At 35.1% G+C, this 19742-nt stretch overlaps 1 protein-coding gene across 2 annotated transcripts in view; it reads left to right on the forward strand.

Moving 5' to 3' along the window:
• LOC144966196 (uncharacterized) overlaps positions 1-19742 on the forward strand; it is a 118505-nt gene that overhangs the window by 75314 nt on the left and 23449 nt on the right. For both annotated transcript variants that reach the window (XM_078902358.1, XM_078902357.1), the window contains exons 23-36: positions 612-746; positions 1735-1910; positions 5366-5466; positions 7126-7244; positions 8524-8635; positions 9592-9759; positions 10382-10542; positions 11734-11804; positions 12289-12510; positions 14527-14757; positions 16089-16333; positions 17293-17416; positions 17876-18014; positions 18935-19070. In XM_078902358.1, the coding sequence (XP_078758484.1) occupies positions 612-746; positions 1735-1910; positions 5366-5466; positions 7126-7244; positions 8524-8635; positions 9592-9759; positions 10382-10542; positions 11734-11804; positions 12289-12510; positions 14527-14757; positions 16089-16333; positions 17293-17416; positions 17876-18014; positions 18935-19070 (2140 nt within the window). The remainder of the gene's footprint in view (positions 1-611; positions 747-1734; positions 1911-5365; positions 5467-7125; positions 7245-8523; positions 8636-9591; positions 9760-10381; positions 10543-11733; positions 11805-12288; positions 12511-14526; positions 14758-16088; positions 16334-17292; positions 17417-17875; positions 18015-18934; positions 19071-19742) is intronic.

Here is a 19742-nt window from a genome sequence, read left to right on the forward strand (position 1 = left end):
TTTATTACCTTATTTTAAACAATTCTCTTCATCTAGTTAATTCCGACAAAGTACAATATTTACGCGATTGGTCATTCTTAATATATTGGGCAACATTTAAAACCAAAGCAAAACTTATAGACAATGAATAATTTATCCATATAAGTTTTCAATTTCATCTTTCATCATAATTGATAATCGGAATAGAAGTTGTCGCTTTTGAAGGAAAGTTGCAAACCATGACTTATTTTAAAGCAATCTGCTCAAACAAATTTGATAACTTTGCCCATAAGAAGATAAAGGTAAGATATTCCAACACTTGGATGTCCTAAGGTATCTTAAAATAATATTGAAATATGCCCAATTTCCTCTCTCATTGTGCTATGCAATATTATTTACTTCACCAACAGCATAACAGCATAAAAAGAGGAACTTGAAAGTGGACTTGAATTTTTCAATTCTGGAGAGTTAGTCTACATGACAGACAAATAAATTCACGATAAGAAAAGACTATAAAAGCAAACATGTTATTGAACTATAATTCAATCGATCGACGACGAGGATACGAGAGGTTTATTGGGAGAATAATCCTGAAGCAGCTTACAAACTTACCTTTAAATCTCATCCTACAGATGTAAAGCTAATGAAACGAGACAGGGAAAAGAAGGGCTCTTTCACCATCAGTTTCAAGTAAAGAAACCATCAGAGAGGACGTTTGTTTTTATTGATATTGGAAAGCGTGGTAATGAAGTCGGTGCTTACATAAGGTGAGAAAATGTCAAGGAAACTTTAACAAACTGTCCATTAAAATATAAATCCCTAATAAGCCAAATGATTTATTGTATATTATGTCATGATATTGAAGTTATCGCGTATGAAAATTGACATTACACGTCAAGTAAACAATGCATGTCTTACGTTATTTGCTTGATAATGTACACTTGTGCCTATTTGGATAATTTTCTACTTCTTGTTTTCATGTAAACAATTACCAGACAAGTTGATTTGGTGTCTGGATGATGCAATATTCTATAAATAAACCCTGGCGGCAAGCCTTATTCCTCTCTCGCATTTTGTCTGTTCAAAGTACAAGACCGGTCAATTTTGAAATTTCAGTTCCATTGTTATGTTGCCAATGTAGAATGATGAAAGCCATGAGCTAAGGAAGTTCAAACGCTTACAATGATGCTCGAATATTTGAAAATGATCAGATATAACCTATTCAAGCGCGTCTTGCAAATTTACCATTGAAGTGTCCAAACATTGGTCCTTGCTAGTTGCAAAATACGTCTGGCTTATGGAACACCCACATGCTAGTATCAAGTGTCTGAGTAATAATGAGATCTTTGAAGATACACTTTAGATAATCAGAAAGTAGCATGAATCTCTCATTTCATTTTTTCTTGGATACAGACATCGACAGTAATTCTCAGACTGACTGAGTCAGTCGGTTTATTCGAAGAAAAAGCTGATATCTGTTACAGAACATTTAGAAAATTGAATATGGCTGTTATTTTTCATCCTCTATTCCTAACCATTCCTATTTTTGCATGCCGTTATGCTTTTTCACTCATTTTAGATTGAGCTACAGTTCAAGTAAACAGTAGTCACAAATAATATCTTTACCATGAGAATTTTGGGCATGTTGACAAGTTAAAGCGTCTTTTAATTTCAAAACCTTTGTTTTGACAAATAATTTCCACACGACATAATAAACTCTCACTCAATTTTTATCAAATCTGCAAATTCTGTAAGGTATGGACACGCTCCGGTTAGCTACGTTGAAGACAAGGTATATGTACAAGGAGAATATGTCACGTATAACAGTGGAAAACGTAGAAGGAAGAGAGGAGCGTCAAGTGTCATCAAATTTACCTTTGAGCCAGGAGAACTGAAAAGTGGATTTGTTTACTTTGGGATAAATTTTGGTGGTAGGTGTGGTCATGGCAATTATTACATGCTTGTTTCCTTTTTTAAAGTCTAAACAAATTAAAGAAAAACCAAGAGCGTGGGTGATCATAGAAAGAAAATTGATCACAGAAATTGCCTGTGTGCTTTTTTAAAAATCAAATGGGGATCGGCGTGGCTCAGCGGTACAGTCTTTGCTTCGTACCCGAAAGGTACCGAGTTCGATCACCCGCTGCTGCGCTGTGTGGCCTTGAGCAATCACCATTCGTCCTAGCTCAATTTGCGGCGCTACACTGCGGCTGACGCCTGGGATATTCCAGTCCTCCCTTGGAATAGACCCTAAAGACTAATTTCCCCAATGGGATAAATCATGGGAATTTTATTTTTATTTTAATTTTATTTTATTTATTTCTTCTAGTAGACGTCTAATGAAGTTTTATAAATCATTTCATTTTTTTTTTGTTGGAGTAGATGGAACCACAAATATATTTATTGCTGCTCAGCTTCGGTTTATATTTAATACGAATGATTCATAATGTTTCTTAATGGGTTTGGGAAAATTAAAATAGACTGGGTGAACGGCATTCAGGAGAATCGCCAGCTTTTGGATCTGAATGTAGCGAGAGTTTGAACCCCAGAGGAGACACTTGAATTCAGTCTCATGAGCATGAATTTTGAATGCTATGCCCAACGTGATCATGTTTCAAACGGACATTAAAAATAAATTCACCACTTTGCCCTCGTCGTGTGCCTATAACGTTATTCCAGGTTTGGCTAGCCTCTTTCAACTCTGTATCCACGAATCAGGTACGGATGTTGTTAAAATAGAAATGCAGCCTTCTACCTTTAAAATAATGTTACATGAGTTGAAAAGAGTGGTAAGCAAAATATTTGAAAATGCAAAACCTTAACTCCCTCAACCCTAACACCGACTATATCCGTAGTTTACCCGGGTTACTTTTACCCCATGCCTATGTATTACCTTTCTCTGAGACAAATTATTTGCGTAGTATCAAAGTTAATGATTTTCGTTTATACATGTTAGTGGTAGTTGAATAAAACTATCTATGTACATACTCATTTTAATACATCTTTTCCAATTTTGAAAAGTAGCAAAAATCTGTAGGATTGAGTGAGTTTAAAAAGTCATAATAGGGTTTTCTCACGAGGTAAATAATAAAATATGTCAGCAAACCAATGATGAAATGTAAGATGTTTCTTCCAATAATTGAGACTCTCTTTATGAACGACTTATACTTTGCCTTTCCCTCTTGTCTAAAGTAATTATCATTATATTGGATTGTCGATATTTTTGAATTGCTCAAAACAAATTGTAATAAATAATCACAATGGTTTCAAATTACTAATCATTATCATTTGTTGCTTAGTTTGAAAAATGTTAAAGGGAATTCTTGACTTACATGTGATGTTGTTAACTTATAATATCTCAATCTGATTGAATATTTTAACACACCTTTATCTTTTTAAATCAGTGTTAATGAATGAATATGGCAGCGCTGTCTCTAATTACGCTTGCCATGAACAATGTGTCTGGTTTGTTTTGTTTGTTTTTTTTTTTTGAGTTTTCAGTCTGTTCCTAGTAGCCAGTTAGTAATTTGTTTCCATAAATCTCTGTCCAGTACAAGTGTTATTATCTTTTGAAGGTCATCATGTGAGTTAAGGTGCTGAGGAAATTCAATGTTTTCTTGTGTTGTTGAAACCAGTTCTTCAGTTTTGTTTCTAAATATATTTGATTTTTTTTTTTGAGATCTTCATTCAATGCTGTATTTGGCTCCTTGTTTGATGTAATCGTCCATTGAGGACTGTGCTGGAATATTTTCATCTCGTCGGAGCACGTGTATGAACAGTTTCCATCTTTTCTGCTTTATTAGCGCACTGATTGGTTGTACTCTGCATCAGTCACATCCTCATTAATGATTTTGTCTGACCAATGTACTCCAATAACTCGTCTCAATTGTTTGCGATGAAAGGAGTGCAGGGTGTCCAAGTTGTACATAAGGATTGGAAGCACTAGCGCTTCGTAAAGATGTATTTTTTTTCTTTTCATTAATAATGTTCGTCCTGTCCAAACGTTGTGTAACTCTCTGAATGCAGTTTGAGCTAGCATTTTCTCCGTTAGATGTCTCCATTCTCATTAATCAATTTTCCCAGTTTTTCTATATCTTTCCATTTCGCTTGTTTTCTTGTTAACCATTGTGATTTCTGTTTTGGATTTGTTGACACTAAGATTCCAATGTCGCTGAGTATTTGATATTATTGGTATGTGCTGCTTCGCCTGGTCTGCTGTATCAAATATGATATCAACATCGTCTCTTCGCGGGAATGGTTTTGAGGAATCGGGAGTTGTTGTCTTAATTCTTTTAGTTCTGCTTCCAAATATACGGTTTAAAAAATTGGGCACATCAGACTGTATCCGTGGGGAGTTTCCAGCAATGTTAATAGTTAAACTGTTTCCGCGCCAAATGCAAACGTAAGTGTTGTGTTTACCAGCAGGTCGGGGACAGATATTCTTCCACCTTTGATCCTATTCTGTTGAGTGGTGTTACGCTGAGCAGTTTTCTAAGTGTTGAAAGAAGAACAATTGGTCTTAGATTTTCTAATGGTCCTTTTTCCTTGTTCGAATTATTCAACAGAATTAGTTTACTGGAGCCTAGATCACGATGTGTTTTGTGTTCGAACTTTCCATTATACATATTAGCAATGGCGACTAGATGTGGTTCAATTAGACATTTTAGCTCCTCTGCTTTGATGGTGTCAATTCCCGGGGCCTTGTGAGTGTTAAGTTGGTAAATAGCTGCACTAACCTCAAGATCGATTATTGATTCTTCCAGTCTTGATTCGGAGTATTCGAATTATTCTGTCTGTTGGTCCCCTTTGTACTTATTCTTGAAGAAGTTTTAACTCTTTCAACTATTTGTTTGTCATTACAGATTCTTTACCCCCATCATCAGATATGATAATACAACTTTTGTTTCTTTTTATTGTTTCTTACAGCAAAATAATTATACTGTATGATGGGAATATATACTACTACAGTCAGACTATCTAGGCATAGTGCATTCGTCTTAAGTGCAGAGATAATCGATATATAACTAATATCCTCCCCCCCCCCCTGTGCGGCTATGTGGTCTAGTGGTATGACACTCGCTTTCGGATCGGAAGGCCCTGGGTTCGAGCCTCGCTCGGCCCATAGTTGAGTCCTTGGAAAAGGCTCTTTACTCACATTCTCTCACCGTACTCAGGTGTAAAATGAGTACCTGGCCGTTAACAGCGTTGTCTTTGTCCGAAAAATTGTAATATCGCCTGACAGGCGTCATGTCCCGTCCTACATGTTAAATGTTGCTGTTGACCAGGGACCCCTTGTAAAGCGCTTTGAGCACATTTTAGTGGATATTGCGCTATATAAAAGCTCAATTTTTTTTCTTTCTCCCTCTCAATTCCTCTGACCTTATTGCAGAAATGGCTGATACCATCCAAGAATACTACTTTTTAGCTTACTCTGACAGCTGTCGGGTCTGGGACAGAGAGAACAATGTTTGGTCCAACGAATCATGCAAGGTAATCTGTCAGAATATATTTTTTGATCAGGGCAAGCTTTTGTAGTTATTTCATGAGTAAATACATCAAATGCGGATGATAAGTCTAGCAATTTTCTCAAAATATCAATTCAATTTGATTCACTTACGTTTAGGCTTTCATCAATGACTTACAAAATTTGATGACATCATGCAGATCAAAGCTCATCAGCAAAATAAACTTTTTATAAAACTTGGTTTTTATGAAAAGATGTTGAAATGGAAACCTTTGTGTTTATTTTTTTAATTTAAAAGATTATCATTGTTGTGAGTAGTTTCTTTAAATTTTTGTTGCCTTACTTTTTTTCTCTCTCAAAGAATAACGATTATGATTTTGCTAAGGAAACATATGTGTTAAAACCATGTTGTATTAATAATAATAATAATAATAATAATAATAATAATAATAATAATAATAATATGGTATAGATTTATAGTGCGCCAAACATCCCTTCATCAGGAGGGCTCTGGGCGCATAACATAGATTAACTTAATCCTTAAGCCCTAACACAGTACACGAACAACGCTAATTATACACATAATCAAAAGAAAGCCTGTTGGAATAAGAATGTCTTCAATCGCCGCTTGAATTTCTCTAGTGAAGACGAAGAACGTATCTCTAGTGGTAGTAAATTCCACAACCTTGGAACAGAATGCTGAAAGGCGCGTTACCAGCCTTCACTCGACAGCGGGGTGTTTTCAATTTGAGGTTGTTCGTTGATCGAAGCGATCGCTGTGGGTTATACCGTTCAACGAGGTTTGAGAGATATGCTGGTGACGAGCCCTCCAGGCATTTGAAAACGATAGTTGAAGATTTATATTTAATCCGCTGGTCCACTGGCAGCCAATGCAGCTGCTGTAGTAATTCGGGAGCTGCAGTTTTCCTGTCTTTCTGCAGTACAACGCGGGCTGAAATGTTCTGTATTTTCTGGAGTTTGTTTATTTTGTCCTTTGTGAGACCAACAAACAGTGCATTGCAGTAGTCCATTTTCGGGAATATCAAAGATGTCACCAATTTGTTGCAAGTTTCCCTATTAATAAATGGTCTGATTGTTCTGATTTTTCTTAGAATGCAGATAGCACTTGTTCTCACATTGTGAATATGTTTGTTCATAGACAGATCACTCTCTAAGGTGATGCCGAGATTTTTTGCTGATGTTGTGAGTTGTATTTTGTCATTATCGTTGATTGTCAGTGCCAGTGTAAATGGATCTGTCTTATTATTAGAACTAGCAATGAATAAGGCTTCAGTCTTGTCGCCATTTAATTCTAATCTATTTGCAGACATCCATCTCATCACATGGTTGATGCATTGTTCGTAAACAGTTATCTTTGAAACTATATCGGATTGCAAACACATGCTATATATCTGCGTATCGTCGGCGTACATATCGTAAGCGAGAGAATGTTGCTCTAAGATTCCCACAACAGGGGAAGTGTAAAGTACAAAAAGGACTGGACCTAAAACGGATCCTTGAGGTACACCAACATGAAGGTCACGCTCTGACGAAGTTACTTCCCCAATTAAAACTGATTGAGTTCTTTGAGTAAGATATTCAGTTCGGGTTCGAATAGAGCTTGACTAGACACTAATTGAGGATCTGAATTAACTGGTACTTGTATATTTGTTTCCACTCCTCAGATCTCCCCATACTCAACCCCAGAGGAAACGCTTTGTGATTGTGTAGATGCACCTGGGCACAACTTCGCTAGCTCTTTTTATGTGCCTCCCAATTTGATCAACTTTGACCTTGTTTTTGGGTATGGCATATTTCAAGAATTCAATCTCATCATGAGTTGACAACTTTAGATAGTCCTTTTTATCCCTGGGTGTTATTTAATGTTGTAAAAAAACTCAGTTTTCCAACGTAAAAATTGGATATGGCGTGGTCTTTATTTCAAAACAAAAGTTCTTACACAATTTATGCTTTTGATAGAGAACAACAAAACTTTGAGATACATGTTTGATGAACGAAGTTTGTTTCTCAATCATGACAATTATCAACGTTCTTTTCTTTCATTTGTTTTTAAAGGGGAGGGGAGTTACATTCTACTTTCAACAAATACAATTATAATATATATTTGTACCGTTAGCAGATTACGGGCTATTTCAACGGCAGCTGACTTGTGTGACTGAAAATCATTTTGATTACGACATATATCTTATCACTTCATCAAATATTATAATAATATAATAATATACTTATATATCTCTCATTAATCTACTGACAAGTGTTCTATGGAACTTAACAATCTCTCGGACTATATATATTATCATAAACACTAACACGCGTACACACATACACCCTTACACTCACACCTACACACGGAAACTTATTCGCAAACACATACGAAAACTCTTTACATACACATTACTATACTAGACCTATCTACCCTAAATTACAACATGTGAAGCGCATTGATTGTCAAAATAAGCTCTTCTAAATAATTCAGTTTTTAATTTCTTTTTAAACGTATCTAAATTCTCACTGTTGTTGGTATTGTATGAAAGGGAATTCCACAACCTGGGCGCTATTACTCTGAATGATTTGTTGTGAAACAAAGACTTAGAGGGTACCTCTGACATAAGATGCATAAGTTCAAATATGAAACGGAACGAAATGTTATCTATACCGGATGTGTTGCTAATTTCTTCTTTGGAAATCTTTTGCGTTGAAAGTATGAAGGCTGGTATCTTACCTGTCATCGTGTACTATAGAGCTTGATGTTACCAGCACACTATAGCCGAATTAGTCACCGTCCTTACAACGCCCAATTCTAGGCAAGAGCCTAGCTAGTCGGAGACTAGAAAACGTTCATAAAATCCGAATTTTTTTGTCTCTTGCTCAGCTTAGGCTTGAGACTAGCAAGTCATTTATTAGATGTAAATAACTAAATCTAGTCCGCTTATATAAAATTGGACCATGGCCTGATCCAGAATTAGATGAATTAAGATTTATAAGAAAGCCAATTTCGTCATTACACATTAAAATGATAATATGTACATTGATATGAATTGATTTATGTTTATCTCGTATAGAAAGTTTGATGCCGAGAATGCTGCGGTCTACGGAACTCTAATAGGCCTCTTCGTGGTCTTTGGAATTGGTGCCATTTGGGCAAAACGAAAAGGGCGATTGGATGAAAAAAAAGTAAGCACATATGATTTTAACTGTAACAACAATGACTTTCATTTTCAGATCTTTGTCGTTAAGATCACCCAAACAGTTTGGAGTAACCATTAACGAAAAATGTCATTAAAATGTATGAGTTACGCATTATATATATATATATATATATATATATATATATATATATATATATATATATATGGTCTCGGCCACAAAAAATGTGAGTGACAATTTGCATTCTATATATATAATATATATATATAATATATATATATATATATATATATAAGAGAGAGAGAGAGAGAGAGCGAGAGAGAGAGAGAGAGAGTGTGTGTGTGTGTGTGTGTGTGTGTGTGTGGTTTTTGAGATAAATTTTCCGAATTCATACAGAAAAAATAAATAGCTTTACATCATTGTTGATTGCAAGAACTGTATTTTTTCTGTCCACGGTGGTACATTGATTACCCGAATATTGAAACACCTTTTGATTTGTATCTCTCTCCCTAGGAGGGCGTTCGTTACTTGAATGCTGAAACATCTTGTCATTCATTCTTTCCCTAGTGGGTGTTGGTTACTTGAATGTTGGTACAGCTTTTGTATTTCTCTCGTTCCTCAGAGGGACGTTGGTTACCTGAAGTGAGGCGTTGGTTACCTGAATGTTGATACACCTTTTGTCTTTCTCTCGTTCCTCAGACGGGCGTTAGTTACCTAAATGTTGATACACCTTTTGTCTTTCTCTCGTTCCTCAATGGGGCGTTAGAGTTACCTGAATGTTGATTCAGCTTTTGTTATTTCTCTCGTTCCCCAGTGGGGCATTAGTTACCTAAATGTTGATACAGCTTTTGTTTTTGTCTCGTTTCCCAGTGGGGCGCTGGTTACCCGAATGTTAAAACAGCTTTCGTCATTCTCTCGTTCCTCAGTGGGGCGTTTGTTACTGGAGTGTTGGAACACCTTTTTGTTTCTTTCTCTTTCCCCAGTGGGGCGTTGGTTACCTGAAGGATAACTTTATCGGAGACCAATACTTTTATTTGCTGACAGTTCACACAGGACTCACTGGCTCCTCCGGAACGACTTCCCTTGTCAGCTTTATACTCACTGGAGACAAGGGAGATACGGGCGTCAGATTGCTCTCAGATGGAGTGAGGGTAATGTTTCTACAAAATATCAATTGGAATGAGATTGCTGTTTTGCTTAATAACTGGAAATGTTTACAGAAACGTTGTTTTTCCACTATGAAAAAAAAGTTAAATAGTGTTGACAGCTATTATAATGACAGTATTTTTAACTTTAGCAGGATGTATTTTCTAAATCTCCAGATTGTTTGCCACATATACTTCTGTCACATATAAATTTCAGAATTGATTTTGCCCATATAATATGCTAACTTCTGGTTAAAAATATAGAATTGTCACTTATAAAAACAGCATAAGAACAAAACATTATGTTCTTGGTTAAAATTTGATCGAATTTGTTGCTTTTCTTCAGCTTCGAAGAGCCAGAAATTCAGAGCAAAAACGATAGCAACATTGTTAAATAAAAGTCATGCATCTGATTTGGATACATATTTTTGTTCTATGATATTTACAACTTTTACGACTAACGGACACTGCATTTTATTTACTGCTGGTTTTTGTTGATCAAGTAATGGTGTTTAAAACTTTGAAACTTTTTTTACAAACCAAATAATTTAACACAATTTATATCACTTGTTATTTTGGTGTTTACTCGTTCTAAATGATTCTTTTTTAATGTTAATCATGTTTACAGCACTTAGAAACTGGAGCGATAATGACATTTGTTATGGCAACCAGTGAATCCGTTGGCGAGTTGAAATTCTTACGAATCTGGCATGACAATTCTGGAGAAGGTGCCGATCAATCTTGGTATCTCAGTAAATTTGTTGTGGAGGACATCCAATCTAATACAAGGTAAGGTCAATGGACTTAATTCAGGGTATTTATACGTGTTGCGAGACAAATCATTTAGTTGCCATTGAGCGGATCACATGAAAAATAGATGAATATGAACAAATATGCAGCGAATTTACTCAGATCCATATAGGCTCAAGATAAGATAAGATAAGGTTTACTTTATTGATCCTTTATGGAAATTATAATCTAGTATCACATCGATTTGTTCAAGACATTGTCACATTCTGGTCATGCATTCATTTATTCAAAATACTTTTAAAAGTCCTAAACAACAAGTATGTCCGTCACTGTCTATAGCCAGGTATTCATAAACACCAGAATCAAATAGTTAATGTGTGTAAAGTCCCGTACCCAAGGACACGATACCAAGATCAGTGTTTTGCCATACATCTTGTCATTGATCACGCCCAATACCATTTACTTTCGTGACAAGATGAGACAATGTGCTGCTGAGTTTTGACCCTTCAATAAATAATTATTAAATTACTAATAGCTATACTTCACAGAAATATAATTCAAAATGAGTCAAATTAAACACGCTGAAAACAAATATTCATAAAATGCTTTGAGGTCAATAGAACCGAAGTAGTAACCAGAAACACTGTCGTACTCTGAAAAAAAAACATATTTGTGCGGCTATGTGGTCTAGTGGTGTGACACTCGCTTTCGGATCGGAAGGTCCTGGGATCGAGCCTCACGCTCGGCGCATAGTTGAGTCCTTGGAAAAGGCTCTTTTCTCACATTCTCTCACCGTACTCAGGTGTAAAATGAGTACCTGATTGTTAACAGCGTTGTCTGTGTCCGAAAAATTGTAATATCTCCTAACAGGCGTCATGTCCCGTCCTACATGTTAAGTGTTGCTGTTGACCAGGGACCCCCTGTAAAGTGCTTTGAGCACATTTAGTGGATATTGCGCTGTATAAAAGCTCTTTTTAATTAATATTTTAAAAAACATTTGGTTAGATAACTAGTCCTTCCAATATCGATAGATTGAAATGATATTCTATTCAATCAATATTTGGTAGTCAGGTTTTAGAGTTTTTGATATGATTATGGTCATTTAAATCGATCGATTTTTGAAGGACGAGTTTTCTAGTCCAAATTTTAAAACTGGGTTTTTCAGAGTTCCACAGATTGTAGTGTAACTGGATTTTAAAATAATATAATAAGGTGTTTCTATTTTTTTAGGTCAGTATTTGTCTGTGACGAGTGGCTAGCCCTGGATAAGGCTGATGGTCTCTTGGACAGAGTCATCCCTGGTAAATAATAATAATAATAATAATAATAATAATAATAATAATAATAATAATAATAATATATTATCATCATCATTATCATCATCATCATCATCATCATCATCATCATCATCATCATCATAAAAATAAACATAATATTAATAATAATAATAATAATAATAATAATAATAATAATAATAATAATAATAATAATAATAATAATAATAATAATAAATAATAAAAATAATAATAATAATAAATAATAATAATAATAATAATAATAATAATAATAATAATAATAATAATAATAATAATAATAATAATAATAAAAATAACAACAATAACTAATAATAATAATAATAATAATAATAATAATAATAATAATAATAATAATAATAATAATAATAAGAGTAATAATAATAATAATGTTCAACAGTATTATTAATAGGCAGTTTGCCTAGAAGGAGTATACTTGTACATGTAAAAATACTCTTATTTTTAATTTCAGTTGCATTTGAGGATGACCTGATGTCATTTTCCAAGTTGTTCTCTGAGCACAATCGAGTGAATATCTCCGACACCCATCTTTGGCTTTCCATCATTCTGAGGCCAGAGAGAAGCATGTTCACACGAGTTCAGCGTGTTTTCACGTGCCACGCAACCCTTCTTCTCGCCATGATATCCAGCGCCATGTTTTACAAGGCCGAGGATCCTGAGGGAAACTCTCCCAGTAAGTGTTTTTGTTACTTTTGCTTATAATTCAGTGGCGTGGGGTGCTTACAGTATAAGGTGGTGCCAGAATCAGAAGAAAATGACTTACACATCCTATAGAGATCTAGTTGTAAACACAAAATAATGAAAAAAAGAAAGAAAAGACTTACTCAAATAAATAAGAGGCGGTTTTTACCATTTCTCAGTTTTTGTTTGGTTTTTGTTTTTGTTTTTTGTTGTTTTTTTTTTTTTGTTTTTTTTTTTTTGTTTTTTTTTTTTTGTTTTGTTTTGTTTGTTTTTTTTTTTTTTTTTGGGGGGGGGGGGGGTTCAACATGCTGTAATCCATTTTTAAAAGATGGATGCGGTGCCAGGCACCAAATCATCCAATATAGCAACGCCCCTGCTTATAATGTCCTACCTGTGCGGCTATGAGGTCTTGAGGTATGACACTCGCTTTTGTTATCGGAAGGTCCTGGGTTCGATCCTCGCGATCGGCGCATAGTTGAGTCATTGGAGAAGGCTATTTACTCACATTCTCTCACCGTACTCAGGTGTAAAAGGTGAGTACCTGGCCGTTAACAGCGTTGTCTGTGTCCGGAAAAAATTGTAATATCGCCTAACAGGCGTCATGTCCCGTCCTACATATTAAGTGTTGCTGTTGACCAGGGACCCCTTGTAAAGTGCTTTGAGCACATTTAATGGATATTGGGCTATATAAAGCTCAATTTTTAACCACCGTTTTTAATGCCGTTGTATGAAGGAACTACCACTGTAAAAGTGGTTTAGTTATTGTCAAAAAAGTAATAACATTTTGTTGTTGTTTTTGGCAAACACCGACGTGTGCTTATTTCCAGATCTGATAACTCAAATTGTAATGGGCTCATTGTTGTATTGGAAATACTCTCAAACCAACGCAAAATATCTTCCATGATAACAATGTTAATTCAGCTCCATACCTGTATTCGGCTCATAGACCTGCTAATGTGTGCACTTTGGCTACTATCATATAAAGTTGAGACAGGTGTGCATACTCAATCGATCATCACTAATGTTTTGATACTTATTCGAACCTCGTTAGATATTTAGAAAGGTAGCATTTTAACTATTTACAAATTTAAAAAATACGTCTCTATTAATTTTATATGACCATAGATTTCATAACAATTATAATATTATTGCAAAACATTAATTACCACACTTCAGTATTGGTATAAAAAACAACATTCATTTACTCTACCGTGCAAAACTGGAAAAAAGTCCATTCAAAATTATCCTTAACAAATTGATAATCAACGTAAATTCTGTAATACAGAAACTTGAATAAATATAAATATTCATGGTACACATTCAAATTCCTGTTTGTATACCTTGCTCATTGCATCTAGCGATACTTTATTCCTTCGGTATGTCATGCATAACTTAATTTATATTTTGCAAAGTCCAAATCTTTAGGTATTGGCTTTTGCACTGGCACTCTTGATATATATTGACACAGCTGAGTATTCATTCCCACCCGAGTCAATGTAACTACATGTGTACGGTGACAAACACAATACTGGAATCAGCTATTGCTATCATTATAATCAATCCAGTCAAATGTCACGATTTAAATTACATTATTTGTTTTATCTAGCCATCGTCGCTGAAATGACTTCATAACATATTAAGGAATATGTTATATTATTGACAAGTGGCCTACCCTGTGTTATATAAAATGTCTTTTTCAAAAATTACTTGGACTCCATTCAAAAAAAAAATAAATAAAAAATAAAAAAAAAAATAAAAAAAAAAAAAATATATATATATATATATATATATATATATATATATATATATATATATATATATATATATATATATATATATATATATAAGGCCTCGTTTGTTTAAGGATCCTTCATTGGTTAAGTTCAAAGGGGTTACATTTAAATAAGTAATGACATTGTGAGCTGGTCGAAACTGTGCTTGTATATATTCCAAAAGTGAGAGAAAGTGAACATGACCGCACATATTTCACCACATTTTTCAATTTCAGACAATGCCGGGTCGGAAGTTCAGCTTGGTTCAATGCGTTTCTCCATGACGACTCTGTTCACGGCCACCATAGGTCTCCTGATCACTGTCCCACCCATTATGCTTATTGTATTCTTCTTCAAGTCACGACGGCCATGGACCAAAAAGTTCTCTTGTTGTGGCTGCTGTTGCTCTCGACGAAACAGGACAATTGACCTCTCTGACAGTGGTACTGAATCCGAGTTATCTACAGGTATGAATAAATATAATGTATTGAACCAAAAAGGCAAATTCATTCTGCTGCACGTATTGTCACTCATCGCATGAAGACATACATTTTTGAAAATAACTATGTCTACAGAAAGAAATAAAATTTTACCAGCAGAAGAAGAAAAAAAACGTTTCCAAAAATAACAGTGGCCAGAAGAGCAGGGTCTTGATATTATTGATGACAGCAATCAACTAATGAACCCCGGAAAAGATATGAAGGAAAACCCTCTTTCTAGTTTGTAAAGACTTCTTACTACTAAATTGAAGGAAACTATTATTATGGTTAAAATTTTTAAAAATTGAGTTTTATATAGCGCAATATCCACTAAATGTGCTCAAAGCGCTTTACGAGGGGTCCCTGGTCAACAGCAACATTTAGGACGGGACATGACGCCTGTTAGGCGATATTACAATTTTTCGGACAAAGACAACGCTGTTAACGGCCAGGTACTCATTTTACACCTGAGTACGGTGAGAGAATGTGAGTGAAGAGCCTTTTCCAAGGACTCAACTATGCGCCGAGCACGAGGTTCGAACCCAGGACCTTCCGATCCGAAAGCGAGTGTCATACCACTAGACCACATAGCCGCACATGGTTGTGGATAATTCAAATTCCATCACGGTGTCCTCTCTTTTAGTCATGAAGAAGGTCCTGTGTCAGCAAGGTCCCAGGTTTGACGTCCATTCACAGCAGTTTATATAGCATTGAATAATTTAGATAGTTTTATGTGCATCGTATAGTACATTAAATTCTAATTTCCAGGATCATTTTTGCCGATTACAAAGAGAACATGAACGATTGATTAAAAGTAACAATTGAAAAATATTTGCATCATTTGAATCCACAAATCTTAAGCTTTTATACTGGTGTAAATCCATTGAAAAGGACATGATCACAACATGTATGTAAATCTGTCTACGTAAATATAGTACAGTGCGGCTATGTGGTCCAGTGGTATGACACTCGCTTTCGGATCGGAAGGTCCTGGGTTCGAGCCTTGCGCTCGGCGCATAGTTGAGTCCTTGGAAAAGGCTCTTTACTCACTTTCTCTCACCGTACTCAGGTGTAAAATGAGTACCTGGCCGTTAACAGCGTTGTCTTTGTCCGAAAAATTGTATTATCGCCAAACAGGCGGCATGTCCCTTCCTAAATGTTAAATGTTGCTGTTGACCAGGGACCCCTTGTAAAGCGCCTTGAGCACATTTAGTGGATATTGCGCTATATAAAGCTCAATTTTTTAATTTATTTTTTACAGTAGCAACTTTTGTACATTGTTTATCTATTAATTCTCTTTTTATTTTCTAATTAACCAGCAAACAGCGAGTGTGCATTACACAGTCGTATTGACAGAGATCCACTGAGTAGAAAATACGAGAAAAATATATTGCCACCAAGTTTTCTGATTGTAGCATGGACTTTGGTGATTCTCATCATCCTGATTTGTTCCTTCTGTCTCGTCCTCTACTCCATGCAATGGGGAAAGGCCGTTTCGGAAGAATGGTTGGCTTCATTCGCCCTATCATTCTTTGAAAGCATTTTCATCATGGATCCGTTGAAGGTAAGATTTTTACCGATTTCTAACAAATATTGGTATAGCATATATACTTGTTTAATTATTCCGAATCCATTTTCATAATTCCAGTTTTTTCATCTTTTGTGCTGTCTTTAAAGTACTTTGAAATAATAAAAAAATAATAAAATAATAAATAATAAAAATATATTTGACAAATCTTTTCTCACCACTTTAAACCAAAGCCTTCAATATTGAAAGTTTAAAATGTTGCAGTTAAATTCCTGATGGTAATTGATCACCATTTAAGAGAAAAAGATGAGATGCTGTCTAGATTAACTGCGAATGTTCTTTTTCAAGTAAGCTCGCTCGATAGCTGGTAACACCATGCGGTTTTTATTGATATATTTTCTTTATTATTCAAAACAATGAATATTTGTATTCATGAAAATCGTAATGTTAGGTATTACAAGATATATATAGACATCAAACTTTCAAACATAAACGTTTGCCAAATTATTTATATTATAATTAATAAACAATTAAGAAACTCAAATGTACAAATAAAACATTCATGGAATCATTTCGTCTGGCTTTCAATCATCAGCCTCTATAAATTATGTGCCTTTGTGTGTGTGTGTGTGTGTGTGTGTGTGTATAATATATATATATATATATATATATATATATAGAGAGAGAGAGAGAGAGAGAGAGAGAGAGAGAGAGAGAGAGAGAGAGAGAGAATGCGCGCTCATGTATAAATATGCCAATTTTTAGAAGTGATATTTTATATCAGTGAATGTTGTGCTCCTAGAACTGTTTTGATGATAGAATTAAGCACATTATTATTATCATAAGTAGTAGTAGTAGTAGTAGTAGTAGTAGTAGTAGTAGTAGTAGTAGTAGTAGTAGTAGTAGTAGTAGTAGTAGTAGTAGTAGTAGTATGTAACTTTGCTATATTAAGCTCACATTGACTTCCTGCAATTCGTGCATACTCTTTCCAATAGGTCTTACTATTTTCAACTCTGCTCGCCCTCTGCATGAGAAATCCACAAGGAGAAACAAACTCCGACAAATTGTCCATCGATGTGATAAAAGAGCAGTCCAGCATTCACGGGTGTGCCGAAATTGGTAAATTTTACGTTTATCATTTTGTCTTTTTTTTTGTATTCGGGCCATAACCATTTTCTGTCATAATCATCATATTGTTTTTAGAAGAAAAAAGAAAATGACATAGATATTGTTATTTCCAACGCGCGCACATTGAAATAAGGACATGTTGATTAATAGAAATCCTTTTACGTCTTAAAGGCTCTGTTTCTGTCTGGAAAAAACTGTAATTTCGCCTAACAGGCGTTATGTCTCGTTCTACATGTTACGTGTCGCTGCTGTAAAGCGCTTTGAGTGAGTACGTTTAGAGGATATGGCGCGAGCTACATAAAAGCTCACGTTTTATTTAAGGATTATATAAATTGTATCAATGCATAAATGTTACACAGAGCATTTAAGGGTTTTTATAACCTATTAGCTCTTTCACGATACGATACGATGTATAAATCATAATCCATTTATTTGTGTCCTCCTCAACAGACCCAACAATCCTACCACCTGATCCAATACCAGAGGAGTTGCTCGAAAAAGCACGGGAAAGGAAAAGACAAGAAGCTCTTGCCAATAGAGTCTTTGTTGAATTGATTCTCTACGTTTTCTTCGTGTTTTGTGTATTTAGGTATAAAGAACATTCTAAATTCCTACAATGATAGTTTGTGCGGCTATGTGGTCTAGTGGTATGACACTCGCTTTCGGATCGGAAGGTCCTGGGTTCGAGCCTCGCGCTCGGCGCATAGTTGAGTCCTTGGAAAAGGCTCTTTACTCACATTCTCTCACCGTCCTCAGGTGTAAAATGAGTACCTGGCCGTTAACAGTGGTGTCTTTGTACGAAAAATTATAATATCGCCTAACAGGCGTCATATCCGGTCCTACATGTTAAAGGTTGCTGTTGACCAGGGACCCCTTGTAAAGCCCTTTGAGCACATTTAGTGGATATTGCGCTATATAAAGCTCAATTTAAAATTATTTTTTTTAGTTAAGCTTTAAGACCTTCACTATACTCTGTCATATAAGCCAAGATTTTTTTTAATTGAGGGCAGAGAATTGACAATGCATTTGGATGAAATATTTTGGATATTAAAAGAAATAACTCCATTTAAAAAAGCTTTGCAATTTTATATTAAACTTAATCTCAAACAACTAATATCAGTCATCTGTTTGAAGATTGCTTGTGAATACAGGCAAAACAAAGTGACCAAATTAAAGGAACCTGCAGAAGATCATTTGTCTTAAAGGCTGGAATGATAGCCGAGATTTCACCAGAAAGCCTTAACTTGAAAGGCTGTTATTCACCCGAATATAATAGCAGTAACCTGGTAATGTTGACTAATGCCTCAGCTTGCCTGTCTGCTGCTGCTGTTGCTGCTTCTGATGATGGTGTTGATGATGATGATGATGATGATGATGATGATGATGATGATGATGATGATAGCTAAAGAGGAAAGACATTTTACATATCACATTATTATCATAATTTATTCAATAACTTATTCCTAAAATCAACAATCACTCAATCCTTATAAAATCTTCATTTTCAAGCTTGAGCTACGGTAACAGGGACGCTAGGTCGTATAATCTGCACAACCATCTCATGAACCAACTCATCAACCCGCCCTTCAGGAAGTATGACAGAGTGTATTACGGAAGTCAAGAAGAGGCTTTCACCTGGTCGAAAGTAAGAATAATCAGCCTGAGCAATAGGCCTTTTTTTATTTTATCAGTTACTTACTCATCTTTTGTTTATCCCTCAATCCCCCAAACCCATTTGTCAATCATTGAATAAAAACCAACATCCTCTCATCTACCCATTCATTCGTCAGACTGTCCACCTAATACAAACCATTCACCGAGCTTTTGTTTTTATATTATACACACATTCTAAATTCATCCATCAATATGTCCATCCACACATCACACGATCCACCTATTCTTTTAAGAAAGCTGTTGTAAAAAGCTCCATTGAAGAAGAGTATACTTGAACAGAATGAACTTAAAAAGTATAAGCCTGTTTCTAGTCTTTCATTCCTATCAACTATTCTTGAAGAAGTTATTTAAAAATGACTTTTAAAGCTTGTTACATTTAATAATCTAAGTGAAACTTATCAGTCAGCGTACATAATACAACATAGCACAGAAACAGTTGTCCTCAAAGTCTGTACTGATATATTTAATTCTATTGACAAAAAAAAACATGTCTGCTTGTTAACTTTTTTAGATCTCTCCTCTGCTTTCGACACCATAGACCATGACATTTTAGTTCAAGGTTTAAACATTACTTTTGGAATCAGAGGCACTGCACTAGAATGGTTTCAATCGTACCTTAGATTTAGAACACAAACTGTTGAAG

The sequence above is a fragment of the Berghia stephanieae genome, chromosome 2 (assembly GCF_034508935.2).
Source record: "Berghia stephanieae isolate SIO BIC M18660-M18661 chromosome 2, UCSD_Bste_1.3, whole genome shotgun sequence".
Taxonomy (NCBI): Eukaryota; Metazoa; Mollusca; class Gastropoda; order Nudibranchia; family Aeolidiidae; genus Berghia; species Berghia stephanieae.